This window comes from Scyliorhinus canicula, chromosome 2 (assembly GCF_902713615.1).
Source record: "Scyliorhinus canicula chromosome 2, sScyCan1.1, whole genome shotgun sequence".
NCBI classification, from domain to species: Eukaryota; Metazoa; Chordata; class Chondrichthyes; order Carcharhiniformes; family Scyliorhinidae; genus Scyliorhinus; species Scyliorhinus canicula.
Window position 1 is genome coordinate 10,947,425 of NC_052147.1, and position 13,852 is coordinate 10,961,276.

The 13,852-nt window shown below is 46.6% G+C and overlaps 1 protein-coding gene across 3 annotated transcripts in view; it reads left to right on the forward strand.

Annotated features, from left to right (window-relative positions):
* Nucleotides 1-13,852, forward strand: part of LOC119950823 (centrosomal protein of 128 kDa-like) — a 410,606-nt gene that overhangs the window by 195,871 nt on the left and 200,883 nt on the right. For all 3 annotated transcript variants that reach the window (XM_038773666.1, XM_038773649.1, XM_038773659.1), the window contains 2 exons: nucleotides 1,147-1,206; nucleotides 10,973-11,165. In XM_038773666.1, coding sequence (XP_038629594.1) covers nucleotides 1,147-1,206; nucleotides 10,973-11,165 — 253 coding nt within the window. The remainder of the gene's footprint in view (nucleotides 1-1,146; nucleotides 1,207-10,972; nucleotides 11,166-13,852) is intronic.

A 13,852-nucleotide genomic window follows, 5' to 3' on the forward strand; every position in this document is an offset into this window, starting at 1 on the left:
TCTCTTACTTTGCTTAAGCACTGTCATTATTAGCAACCTTAACTACAACTACAGGACTAATGCAACACAGCAGTCCTAAATCCTACCCAAAAGTAATTTATTGCTTGAAGCACAGAAACAGTCGACGTATAATTTTAACGGCTGACACCTTGCTATCATTATACTGGCATTGAGGAATGGATAATTTCAGTTAAGTAGTTATATTGGAAGGATCCTTAACTATTTACAATTTCGGCAGTTTCCTCAACAGATTTCCCTGCAATTTTCTCCTTCAAATCCTACTGTGATGCCAGTTGCCTAGAGTAATGAATCCGTAGCCAGCACCACTTCACATCTTCACATCTATGTGAGGGGGAAAAAAATGCTTCTGATGAATTCCCCACATGTGTCATGGAGGATAAAACAATTGGTTAACTGATCTCCAGGCAATGACTACCTTGGATTTCAGTTGCCGTTTATGGACGCCTCCAGCCGGCTGCTCTTGGCCATCCCTCGACTGCTTATTCGTCTTCTTGCTGATGCGTGATCTTGCTGTGCGTGAAATTACTGCCGTCTGTCTACCAGACAGTTGCATTTCAAAAGTTAATCACTGAATTTGAAGGTGTTTGAGAGATGTGGTAACATGCGCATTTAATGTTTTTCTTGATTTTGTGGTTCCATCAGAATCTCTGGACTCCCCTGTTGGAGCTCCCTGCCTTTAGCCAATGCACAGTACTGTACGTTTTTGAGGACAGGCACACAGCTGTTGTGGTGCAAACGGAGCTAAATGTTTTTTATAAGATGCAAATAAGACCTTGCAGTGCAGAAATAACTTGTGACAGGCTTACTTGCAAATCGCATTAGTTTTCTGCATAAAGAAATGTGCAAATGATGAAAGATGACTGGTGACTAACTGGAGTTGGTAAGAGGTTGAGTGCTGGTGACTTTCTAACTGCTCTTCTGTGCACAAGCTTCCCAGAGATTGTGTTTCAGGGCTTCGGCAGGAAATCAATCAAGGTTCATGCTTTGGAATCATGGGCCTAATTAATTTCCTTTATAAATTGTATGAAACTGCCATCTGGAAAGTAGTTTTTTTTTGAGCAATCATTCTTTCCGTATGCAATCTCTTCTGTTAACAAACAAACCACAATCTAATTTTCTTTGCAGGCAATAACACTTACACCTGGATTAGAAAATGATCCTCATCGCTGGCTGGCTGAAATGAAAGTACGTATTCGGGGCAATGGTCTGATTAACTGCTTCAGGGCCTCTAAGGTACTGGTGAATTTACAAAAAAGGCCTTTGGCACACTGGCAGCAATGCTTTCAGGGTCACGGAGGGCAACGGTATGAATCAGTTCAGTGGAAATATTTTAAAGGAAGGAGTTAAGGATTTGTGATAAGATGATACCAGAAGACCTAATGAAGGTTTAACATTTTGGAGGGTGAGCATAGAGAAGATATCTCCATGTGCAGAATCCAAAGCCACTGTTGGGTAATTGCTAAAAAAATTCAAAAAAAGACACTTCTTTGACCAGAGAGTTGGTAGAATATGTACAATTCAACATGGAGTAGTTCAGGAGCATAGCAGCGATCTATTAATGGGGAAGCGATATAGTATATCTTCTAATAACATGGAGGAGGCCATTTGGCCCACTATTGTTTGAAAAAACGGACCTACTTATTTCCCCATAACCCTGCTAATTACTCTTTGAGTTTTGTTCGTTTTGAATTTGATGCCACCCCCCCCCCCCCCCCCCCCCCAATAATCTTCTTTGCTTGAAGAAGAACAATTCCAGCTGGCCCAATCTCTCCACATAACTGAATTACCTCATTCATAGAAGTTATTCATAGAATCCCTACGGTGCAGAAGGAGGCCATTCAACCCATCGAGTCTGCACCCACCCTATCCCGCCTCATCAACTTAATTTGCCCGCTTCAAATATTTGTGAATGTTCTTTCTGTTGTTGCATCACCTCTTAAAATTGTACCATTTAGTTTATATTCCTTCTCCGTTCTTCCCGAAATGCATTACTTCACGCTTTTCCATGTAAATTCCATCTGCCATGTTCCTGCCCATTTTGTGAGTCTGTGTGTCCTCCTGAAGTCTGGCTACTACACTGCTTGCTACCCTGCTGCATTGCCAAGCTTTTGTGTCAACTCTAAACTTTCAAATTGTACTCCTTACATTTGGTGTTAGGACCATTGCTTTTCTTGGTTCTAATACTGACTCTTGGGGGAAACTCTTGCATAATTTTCATGAAGGACGACAGAATAGAAGGATCTGCAAGTAGGGTTAGAGGATTAGAGAGTAGGATGAGGCTTCTGTGAAGCACCAACACTGGCATAGACCAATTAGGTCAAAAGGCCTATGTCAGTTCAGTGCAATTCTAGGAATAGTTGGGCAGGTTTGATCAGACGGGAGCCGCCTAGTAAACAGAATTGACAGTGCAGGAGGAGGCCATTCGGCCCATCGGGTTTGCACCAGCCCTTGGAAAGAGCACACCACTTAAGCCCACGCCTTCACCCAGCAACCCAGTCACCCCACCGAATCTTTTTGGACACTAAGGGCAATTTTATCATGGCCAATCCACCTAACCTGAACATCTTTGGACTGTGGAGGAAACCCACGCAGACACGGGGAGAGCGTGCAAATTCCGCACAGACAGTGACCCAAGCCGGGAATCAAACATGGGACCCTGGAGCTGTGAAGCAACAGTGCTAACCACTGTGTTGCTGTGCTGCAGCCTAGTCCTTTTCCGAAAAAATACCTTGTCAAGAGTCTGTTGCAAGTTACTTAAGTAGCATTTAGATTACTTTAGTTTTCCTTTGGAGCGCATCATAAAACAGTAGACCGTCCAATTGCAGAAAGCGGCTCATCTTAAAAAAGATTAATGTGCCCAAGGCCAAATCCGAAATTTAAACTTGCATGGAAAAGTTTATTTTAAACGCAGTGGGAAAACTTTCACGCAGTTTTAGAACCCCAGGTTGACTGGAAACGATACTGGATGATAGAATACTAGGCCGTTAGTCTCAGAATTGCACTGCCCTCCCTGCTGGAAAATACACTTATGCTTTCATTCTCATAATAAACGTGGTATTATGCAGGTTTTGTGATTAGCAGATTAATTTTAAAGAGGATTTTTAAACTCTGTCTCATCCAGCATGGTGAGACTAATAATTCTTCCAGCAGTAAGAGAAAGGAACCTCATCAGATGTCACTTGTTTAAATATACTTGCGTTGCCACTTAAAATAAACCATTCCGACGTGCACAAATGCCTTTCCCTTACTCTTCGCAGATAAACGGAGAAAATTGGGCTGAAACAATACTTGCAGTAAAAGATTAATGCTGTACTCCAGCATGGTGGAAAAATTATCTCTTTTTGTTTAATGTTGCCTTTTAAAAGAGAATGAATGTGAAAGATTGGGTGTATTCCTGAGGGCACTCAGAAATGCATTGACCAGCTCTGATGGATAGTCCACAAAATGACCTTTGATAAAACAAAAACAACAGTGCAAGAAGCTGATGTGTCAAAAGGGTACAAATACCACAGGCCCCAAGAAATGCTCCAACCTGTGGGGAACCTGAGTCCACTGATTCTGGTGAGTGCGTCATAGCTTTAATCCATGTTCCTATTATTTATGGATAGCTCAGTAATTATTAATGCAGATTATGTAATGTGCTTTGTAATCATTTAACCATGAGCACTTTAAAACTAAATGAGCTAATTTTTGGGGGGGCATGCATGAAGCTGATGCACCCGTTACCCGATTCTTGCAAAGTTTTGTCGTGTTATACTTAGATTGACATAATCCAATGTCAATTAAGCCAGATATGTTTCTTCTTTCCGTAGATAATGGCACATCTCATGATCCCTTGGAGGGGGAGAGACGACTTCTTCATGTCAAGAGGGAAGTCCAGTTATTCAGGAAATCCTTGCTGGAAGCAACATTATACTAAAAGAAGAATCTTTAGGACCAGGAAATGGTCTTTAGGCCAAATAATTCCTGCACCATTTTCCTATATTGACTCGACCAGTCTACTTTGTATTCTCTTCCACAATGCTATCTTTGTCCAGATTAATTTCTCAATGCCCCATTCTGTTATCTGCTTCAATGATCTTCCCTGCTAACTTCTTCAATTCTTTTCCTTAGTCTCGAAGGAAAGCATTCTGGCTGACTTGGTTTCATGTAACTAGTTGTCCACTGGTGTGACGGGGGTCTTTACAATCGTGGCCAATTTATCTGACCCAGCGCCCTTCAAAATCTTCAAACTTCCATTAGGTCATCTCCATAGTGTCACCTATCCTAAGAAAGCAAGTTTTCCTTCCTTCATCTCTTAACTATACCCAATATCTGAAATCATATTTATTGCCCTTCCTGGATCCTCTCAAGCACAGTAAGAAGCTGTCTGTGGCAGTCACTGCAACAGTGCAGAGCGCTGCAGATGAGGCCTGACCAGTACTTTATAGAAAATTGCATTTCAGCCAGTCCCTAATGCCAATATTGGCTCTCACAGGGCCAATATAAATAAGAGCTAAACATTACCAGAGGTCATGGATGCCAATCTACCCCCCCTCCCTTTCCAAAGGGGAACTCAGAAGAATTTAACCGCGAGTCAGAAACTAGAAAAATGTGAAGGTTGGATCAAAAGGTCACGAGTTTCTGATCTATGTGTAGATTTGACGAATCTATCAGTCGTCTGCAGACCCCCTGATGGTGAACTGATGTCTGTGGAATTACATTGTAGAATTCTTGCACCCTTGAACAAAAACTTATCTTTAATATTTTATGTTTGAAATGGGGCCATGAATACAGTTTAATTTTAACTTTAATCTGTTTGCAATGTGGCTGTTGTTATTAACATTAAACCTTTCTGTGTTCTTGAGAATAAAATATATTAATCAGTTTTGAGTTGGAGTCTTTTTTAATTGTTTTCCCGCACAATTCATACTGAACTTCTAGATCACTCAGCATTGCAGTGCAACCTGGTATGCACTTTCTGAAAACTTCTGGTTTTCTTATGTATTATGCTATTGGTCTCGTCTTTATTTACATTTGAATGTATAAAGTGTTTGGATTGCACTATTCCTACGTAGTACCCTTTTTCCCAGCCACTAAGTAAAATCAGAACATCTGTGTTCTCGTTGCCAGTTTAATCCTGTTAGCTGAACCTTATATCTTAGCTGAACCTATATCTTACACACCACCAAGGTGGCTTATTTCCACCTCTGCCCCACACTTCCGAAATCTTCAGCGATTTCATCGGCGTCCCCCCCCCCCCCCCCCCCTCCGATTCTCCGGACCGCGATGGCCGAAGTCCCGTCGCTGTCAAGCCTCTCCCGCCGGCGTGGATCAAACCACCTACCTGACCGGCGGGATTGGCGGCGCGGGCGGGCTCCGGGGTACTGGAGGGGGCGATCTGGCCCCGGGGCGGTTCCCCCACGGTGGCCTGGCCCGCGATCGGGGCCCACCGATCGGCGGGCGGGCTTGTGCCATGGGGACACTCTTTTCCTTCCGCCTTCGCCATAGTCTTCACCATGGCGGAGGCGGAAGTGACCCCTGCGCATGCGCGGGGATGACGTCAGCAGCCGCTGACACTCTGGCGCATGCGCGGACTTCCGCCGGCCGGCGAAATCCCTTCGGCCCTGGCTGGCGTGGCGCCAAAGGCCTTCCACGCCAGCCGGCAGAGCGCCAACCATCCGCCGTGGACCTAGCCCCTCAATGTTAGGGCTTGGCCCTTAAAGGTGCGGAGACTTCCGCCGGGTAGGGGAGAACCCGGCCCAGGTTTCCAACATTGAACATCTGGAGGTCACTGACAGCAGTAGGTGACAATCTTGCCATTGCTTCGCGTTATTTTCCGCTCCCTTCCGTCACGAAGGTGTGTGGAAAATCCCGGGCATGGTGCCTGCAACCCCTTTCATCGCCTTTCCCTACAAGATCTGTGGAATATCGTATCGTATCGTATCATTACAACCGTCATCAAAACCCACCTGTCTGACTAAACGTTAAGCAACCCCTCATAGTATTCACCTCTGCCTTAATGTCCATTCTCCTTCATCCTTTTGTGATGTTCTTTGGAAATTATGCTTGGGCTAAATGTGCTGCATTTAGGTAAGTAGCAGTTGGGCTGTACTAACTCCAGTTAGCAAAGGTTTTTGGAAAAATGTTCAACCCTGATTGTTGTATTTATGTGGCTATTCTGTTTTTTTTGCAAAGATGTTTTTGTACTCATTAGTCACATTATTAGATATGTTTAATTTGTGTGTTAAATTGCTGTTACATTTGATTTGTAAACTTGTATTAGGAAGTTGTGTGATGATACTTTTGTGAAAGGAACCACCCAGTGGAGAAGGTGTGTTGAGGATAAACGTAGATGGACCTAGCTCTCGGGTAAAGGAATGAAGATCAGCCATGGAGACAGAATTTAATGCCCTCCCCTGAGACAGGTTTGGAGGCAGAGGGCATTTAATTCAGCAGGAGGGTGGCGGGTAGCGGCCCCGTCTCCTCATTGTCTCTGCTCAGTTACGTTCTGTGAAGGAAGACTGATGGACAATTTTTCCATCCCAATTGAGGCCCTTCAGTGAACAACTAATATCCACGGGGAGCCCCATTCCACCACTGCTGGAATTCAACCAGTGATAGGCGGGAATCCCAAAAAGCAAATCAAAACCCTATTGTGTTTGGGTGTGAGGGGGCTGGGCAGATGGTGGTGTTGTGGGTGATATCTTGCCAGGGGAACTATATTACTTTTAAATCTTCAGTGTGTAGGGCGGACGGTAGCACAGTGGTTAGTACTGTTGCTTCACAGTGTTGGGGCCCCATCTTCGATTCCGGTTTGGGTCACTGTCTGTGCAGAGTCTGCACGTTCTCCCTGTGTCTGCGTGGGTTTCCTCCGGGAGCTCCGGTTTCCTCCCTTAAGTCCCGAAAGATGTGGGGCGCGATTCTCCGCTCCCCACGTCGGGTGGGAGAATCGCGGGAGGGCCGGGGGACAAACGACACGCCGCCCTGGCACCCCCGCGATTCTCTCTCTCTCTCTCCCCCCCCCACCCCCCCCCCCTCGGAGAATCGCCCCTCACCGTTTTTCACGTCGACCGGCGATTCTCCGGCCCATATGGGCCGAGCGGCCTGACGTTCCCGACCGGTTCACGCCGGCGGCAACCACACCTGGTCGCTGCCGTCGAGAACATGGCGCCAAAGGTTCGTTTGTGGCTTGTGGGGGGCGGAGAGGGGAGTGAGCACCACGGCCGTGCTCGGGAGGGAACTGGCCCGTGATCGGTGCCCACCGATCGTCGGGCCAGCGTCTCTAAGAGACTCACTCTTTCCCCTCCGCCGCCCCGCAAGATCAAGCCGCCACGTCTTGCGGGGCAGCGGAGGGGAAGGCGGCAAACGCGCATGCGCGTGTCGGAGCCGGCCAACCTGCGCATGTGTGACTGACATCACTTAGGCTCCGCCGTCGCGCCATTCTCAGCGCGCCGCCTTGACGCAAGCGAGTTTCTCACAACGCCGGTGCTAGCCCCCTGGGTGGGGGGGGGGGTGTGTGTGTGTGAATAGGGTGCGAGGAGCGGCCACTGACGCCGTCGTGAAACTCGGCCGAGTTCATGATGGCCTTCCCGATGCCGTGCGGGAGCGGAGAATTCCGCCCTTGTTGTTCGGTGAATTGGACATTGTGAATTCGCCCTCAGTGTACCCAAACAGGCGCCATAGTGTGGCGACTAGGAGCTTTTCACAGTAACTTCATTGCAGTGTTAATGTAAGCCTACTTGTGACCCTAATACAGATTGTTATATGTTCTTTCTCCTTCCAATTCCCCATATTGTACAAGAGCGCTGCACATAGACCCAGTTCTTTTTTTTCTCCCTTTCGCAGCTGTTGCTTTCTGCTTAGCCGTAGGTGGATTTTAAGCTTTGCTTTTCACACTTGTTTTGAATCAAAGTTTTGTCAAAAGCGCCTTTATATCATTATGGGCCATTTTCTTGCTCAAAGTAAAAAAAAAAAAATGCTTTGCTGTTTGCTTCCAAATGCTACAAACAGAGCACCAGAAATCAATAGGTTAGCTTCACCTGATGCACCATTTCTTGCTAGGAATCGTTCTTTGAAAGTAGACCCAATGTAAACATGAGAGCAAATAAGCTGAAATGCTTCAGGTCGGTAAATCTTTTTTCCAGTGCAGAGCATGTTACAGCTGATCACAGGACTGCTAATGAGACGGTCTAGGTCATCATCGCTGTCCATTCAGTAGGAAAACATTTTCACTACTTTCTGAAATGATACCATTAGCAAACACTGAGGAAGTGCTCCCTAGATCCACAATGGTGGTGTAGCTGCCTCAATAATCTTCTGGGTGAAGCTAAACTGCTTCTAAAGCCCCTTTGATTGTCCAAACATGCGAATAGTAACACGGGAATCTTTTAGCTTGTGGCTGTAGTGGTTCTACAGTCAACTGATGCTCCCTGTTTGGTTTGCGGGACGTGAACGTCGCTGGCTGGGCCAGCATTTATTGCCTGCCCCTATGGTTATTGTAAATACAATTGAAAGAAAACCATTATTGGTTAACAGCAAAAATCATTGTGCTTGGTCGAAGCTAAAATTGGAAGCGAAAGGCAGTCAAAGATGCAGACTGCTTCATTGGGTGTGGGATAACTCCTTTTTCAAAGCTACCCCACTCTTGAAATTGAATTAACTTTTGCCGAGCTCTTGAATGTAAGCAACTTTGGATTACATTTGTGACCGCTGGTATGTTGCAGACCGTAAGCTCCTTTTTGGTCACATCATATTTGCCTTAACAAACTTTTTTTTTTGCAAAACATTTACCGTATATACTCGCGTAACATGCGACCTTTGAAGACCTAAATTTTGACCTGAATTTGGGGGGTCGCATGATACGCGTGATACAAAATTTCGGGTGTGAAGTACTGGTCAAGATTAGGCTGTTAGGCTGTTAAGCAGACCGTATCCATTAACGGAAAGTCAAATGGACATTATTATGGACATAATGAAATATAAAACAGGAATACATATGTAGGTTAATTAACAAACTTTAATAAAACTTTAATAAAAAGTTATTAAAACAAACTTTTGCAGGTTAACTAAAATCCGTCAAATTCGCTTTCATTGCTATCAGTGTCATCATCAAATAAAGCTTGGAATTCTTCTTCATCGAGGCAGTCGTCATACTGATCATCTTCCAGGTCTTCAATATTTTCATCCTCTTCTCCTGCATCTTCGAATATAGCATCATCTTCACTTCCATCCAAAGCATTTGCTATTCCACATTTTTAAAATGCTTTAACAATCAAATCTGCATCTATCTCAGCCCATGCTTCTTTTACCCACAAACACAGTAGAGGCAAATCCGGAGCCTTCATATTCCCTCCCTTCGTAAATGATTTCTCTCCTTCCATCATCCAGTCATTCCATTTCTTTCTTATATTGTCTTTGTATGGCTTATTAATGGATACGTCAAGTGGCTGAACGATGCTAGTCAAGCCAGCTGGAACGATTGCTATATTGGTGTTTGATTCGCGAACAGCTTTCACAACAGAATCCACGCGATGTGACCTAAACATATCCCACACAAGTAAACTTTTTGGGCGTCGTAAACCACCTGCTCTTGATTCCCAAACTCTCTTCAGCCAAATCTTGCAACCATTATCGTTCATCCAACCTTTTTCATGGACATGGACAACGATACCATTTGGAAATTTTACTTTGGGCATTAATTTCCGTTTAAAGATAACCATTGGAGGAAGTTTCATCCCATCTGCCATACACGTTAGTACAACCGTAAAATGTGTCTTTTCATGCCCTGTAGTTTTGATAAAAATACTTTTGTCACCGACTTTATTAACGGTTGAGTTTGATGGCATACCAAAATTCACGGGTGTTTCATCCATGTTTCCAATGCATGATAACTGATAGCTGTTAGCTTTGCGATGTTTGATTACAAATGTTTGAAAACTAGTCACTTTTTCTTCTAATACTTTTGGGAGTCTCTGCAATTTTTGTTTTTCTTCTTAACACAAAGTCATGGGCGCGATTCTCCCAAAACGGGAGAAATCATAAGGCTGGCGTCAAACCCGGGCGGGTTTGACGCCAGCCCCCCCCTTCCCGACCGGGAACCGATTCTGGTCCCCGGTCGGGGCTAGCAGCCCGACGCCGCAAGCTCCGGCATCACGGGCTTAACGAATCTCGTTAAGCCCGCTTGCCGGAGTTAGCGCCGGCTGACGCGTCATATGACGTCAGCCGCGCATGCGCGGATTGGAAGACTGGAACCCGCGCATGCGCGGATGACGTCATCGCGTATTTGCGCGAAACCCGCGCATGCGGGCCGGGATGCCCCTCAGCTGCCCCGCGAATGGATACTGCGGGGCGGCGGAAGGACAAATAGTGCGCGGGCATCGGGCCCGCTGCCCGCGATCGGTGCCCACCGATCGCGGGCCCATGGCACCCTTGGCGCGGCTGTGGTACTGCCGTGCCAATCGGTGCCATAGTTATAAAAAGCGAGTTGTTCCCGCCGTTTTTACGAACGGCCAGACCAGGTCTGTTTGCCGTTCGTAAAAACAGCGTAAAGGGCTGGGACTTCAGCCCATCGAACAGCTGTGAATTGCTGCCGGCCGTAAAAAAACGCCGGCAGCGCACCCACACGCCTGTGGGTTTCCTGACAGCGTGGGGGTGGCCATAATGGGAAAGCCCATTGGCCGGCTGCGGGAACAGAGAATCCCGCCAGCGGCTGGGGGCGCACCACGCCAGAAAACGGGGCAGGTGGAAAGGAGAATCCCACCCAAGATGTTAGCTGAATTCTCGCACTCAAATAGACTCTACTCTAATAAAGTGGGATGCTGGGGACACTGCCACAATTCAGTGCTACCTGTGAAGGCTAGCATGATTTTAATCCACTGTTCTTTCCTCCCAACTCAAAAGTTCAGACTGATTTGGATTAGTCTTCGACACAAGTGGTACTTTGAAACTGACTGACCATATTACTCTTTAGACCAAGCTACAGTGGCTATGTGAGGAAGTGAAGGAACGAGACGGACGAGAGCTCAAACTGCGATGCCATCTCCGGCAGTGTCGAGGGCAGATGAAGGAGCTCCTGCAGGACAAGGAATCAGAGAGCCAGCTTTTCCTGGAGCAAATCACAAAACAAGAACACCTTCTGGAGGACATTCACAGGGAAAAAAGAGGTTAGTCGGAAACTCTTTTGTTGCTGAGACGGGGCATACATCTGGGAGCCACAGTAAGATACTTCTGACCAGCACCAGTTCACTTTCTCTGGTTGGCACGGGATTAAGCGTTCAGTGTTTTCAATTAATATCAATGATGCTCTCCCACAGTGACTGAATTGTGGGGCGATGAGCTATACTGAACACAGCTGTCGGTCTGTTTTGAGGTAACTGCACAAAATGAGCAGTAAAAGGAAAGCCGACCAAGTATGACACAGTGTGGAATTCCAGCTGTGGTTCAAATGTGAAGTTAGAATGATTGTAATGGCTTTGACCTCCCACTGTTGCCAGTGCTGAATAGGAGTGCATCACAAGTCAGACTTTGTTGGTTATACCTGCGGTTTAGAAGAAAGCAAATCTATTGAATTGGAAGAGGTCTCATGCTGAAAGCACCTAAAAGAGCCGGTTTTGCTTGCGAATTTTACGTCAGTGCTGCCCAATTGTAATTAGTTAAGACGTATCTAATGGGGAGTACTAGATCTGCACAAGCAAAAGGACGAGGGATTTAGCGGGGAAGAAGCAGAATGGTTGATGGGCAATCTAAAAATCATGTCAGATTTGTTGTGACCAGTAGTTTTTACAGGTCCTTTCCATAAAGAAAGCCAAGCCGTTCCATAACGCCCTTCAGATCTCCGTTCTCAAACTGTTGTACAGGCAATGATGTACTTTTTGCAGTCAGGGTTGTAATCTTTTTAAAATTTATTCGTTCATGGTATGTGGGTGTCACTGGCTAGGTCAGCATCTATTGCCCATCCCTTATTGCCCTTCAGAAATGGTGGTCAGCTGCCTTCATGAAGTGCTGCAGCTCATGTGGTGTAGGTGCACCCTCAGCACTGTTAGGGTGCTCCAGGCTTTGAACCAGTGACAGTGAAGGAACGATGGAATTGTTTGTTCCAAGCCAGGATGGTGAGTGACTTGGAGGGGGACTTGCAAATGGTGGTCTTTCCATGCATCTGCTGCCTTTGTCCATCTAGGTGGTGCAGGCCGCAGGTTTGGAAGATGCTGTTGGAGGAATGTAGGAAACATGGCAGCCAATTGGCACACAGCTAAGTCCCACAAAGAGCAGTGAGATAATGATCAGATAATCTTTTTTTAGTTTTATTGGCTGAGGGACTAATATCGACCAAACACTGGGGAGAGTTCCCCTGTTCTTCTTCCACAGTTCCGTATGATCTTTTATGTTCAACTGAGAGGGTATTTTTTTAAATTATGAATTTAGAGTCCCAATTATGTTTTTTCCAATTCCGGGGCAATTTAGCGAGGCCAAACAACCTAACCTGCACATCTTTGTGTTGTGGGGGTGAGATCAACGCAGACACTGGGAGAATGTACAAATTCCACACACACAGTGACCTGGGGCCGGGATCGAACCAGGGTCCTCGGCGCCATAGGCAGCAGTGCTAATTACTGAGCCACCATGCCAACAACCTGAGATGGTAGAAGAGACGGTTGGTTTAATGTTTCATCCGTTAGAAGGCACCTTATGAGTGCTGCCTCAGCTCTGCACTGGGAGTGTTGGTCTGCATTCTGTGTTCAAGGGTGGGATTTAATGGAAATTGAAGTGAGTCCCAAGTCGGGCGGGTTCAGCTGGGTATTTCGCAGCTCGCAATGCCGAGAACGAGCCCGCTATTAAATGGGACTCTGCTTCATTTCTGGGCCTTAGCGAGGAACGCCCCGCCCCACCGAAGCCGCACTTAGTTCTATTTTCCTGCACTACCGAGCTCCGCTGATCAGTGCAGGAAGCGAGTTGGGGGGGGGGGGGGGGGGGGGGGGGGTGGAGGAGGAGGTTGGGTGTAGAGCCACAGTGTGTGTGTGTGTGTGTGTGTGTGTGTGTGTGGGGGGGGGGGGGGGGGGGGGGGTTCAGAGGGTGCCCTGATCTCTGAACACCCTACTATGGCTTCTGGCCCTCCCAATGCCCCGACCTACCAATGAGGGGGGGTCCGCAAGCCCCCCCGCACTCCACCTCATAGCGGCAGGAAACCCCCGGGCCCGATCCCTGGCGCGGCCAAGATGCCACCTAGGCATCTCTGCACTGGCACCCTGGCAATGCTTGACTGCACATTTGAATATGCAAATCTGGGCCCTGCTCATTGTGGGCAGGATCCACATCGCGAACCCGCTAGATTTACCTGCCGTGTCGCGTCCCGAGTCAGGCGTGCCACAGCCGTTAGTTCGAACCCCATGTCTTTGGTGTGAAAGCTTGAACCCATGGCCTTCTGACCCAGAGGGAGAGAGTACTGTTCAGTGAGTCATGACTGACACTGTGGACCTAAATTGGATACATTTAATACTTTAATCACTGTACCTCCCACAGGCATTAACTATTTTACCTTATTTAATTATTCGTAATCCGAGCACTGTACATCCTGAGGGAGAGTCCAATAAATTCTTTTGTACTGATGAAGTCTGCAATAGAAGTTAAATAATCCCTGTCTCAGCAGCTTGTAGTTAGTACTATTGATACAGCATACTGAGATTTACGAGCCCCATAGGGGACACAGATGAAAAAGCCTTTTTGCAACGGATCGTCTCTTAACAGTTTTTTGTCCCCCATAAATGCCCAAGAGGAGCACGCTATTTTCCTGAGTCCTCTGCAGATTGAACTTTCAGCATGTAATTTATCCCATTCCCAGGGAAGCACCACTGCA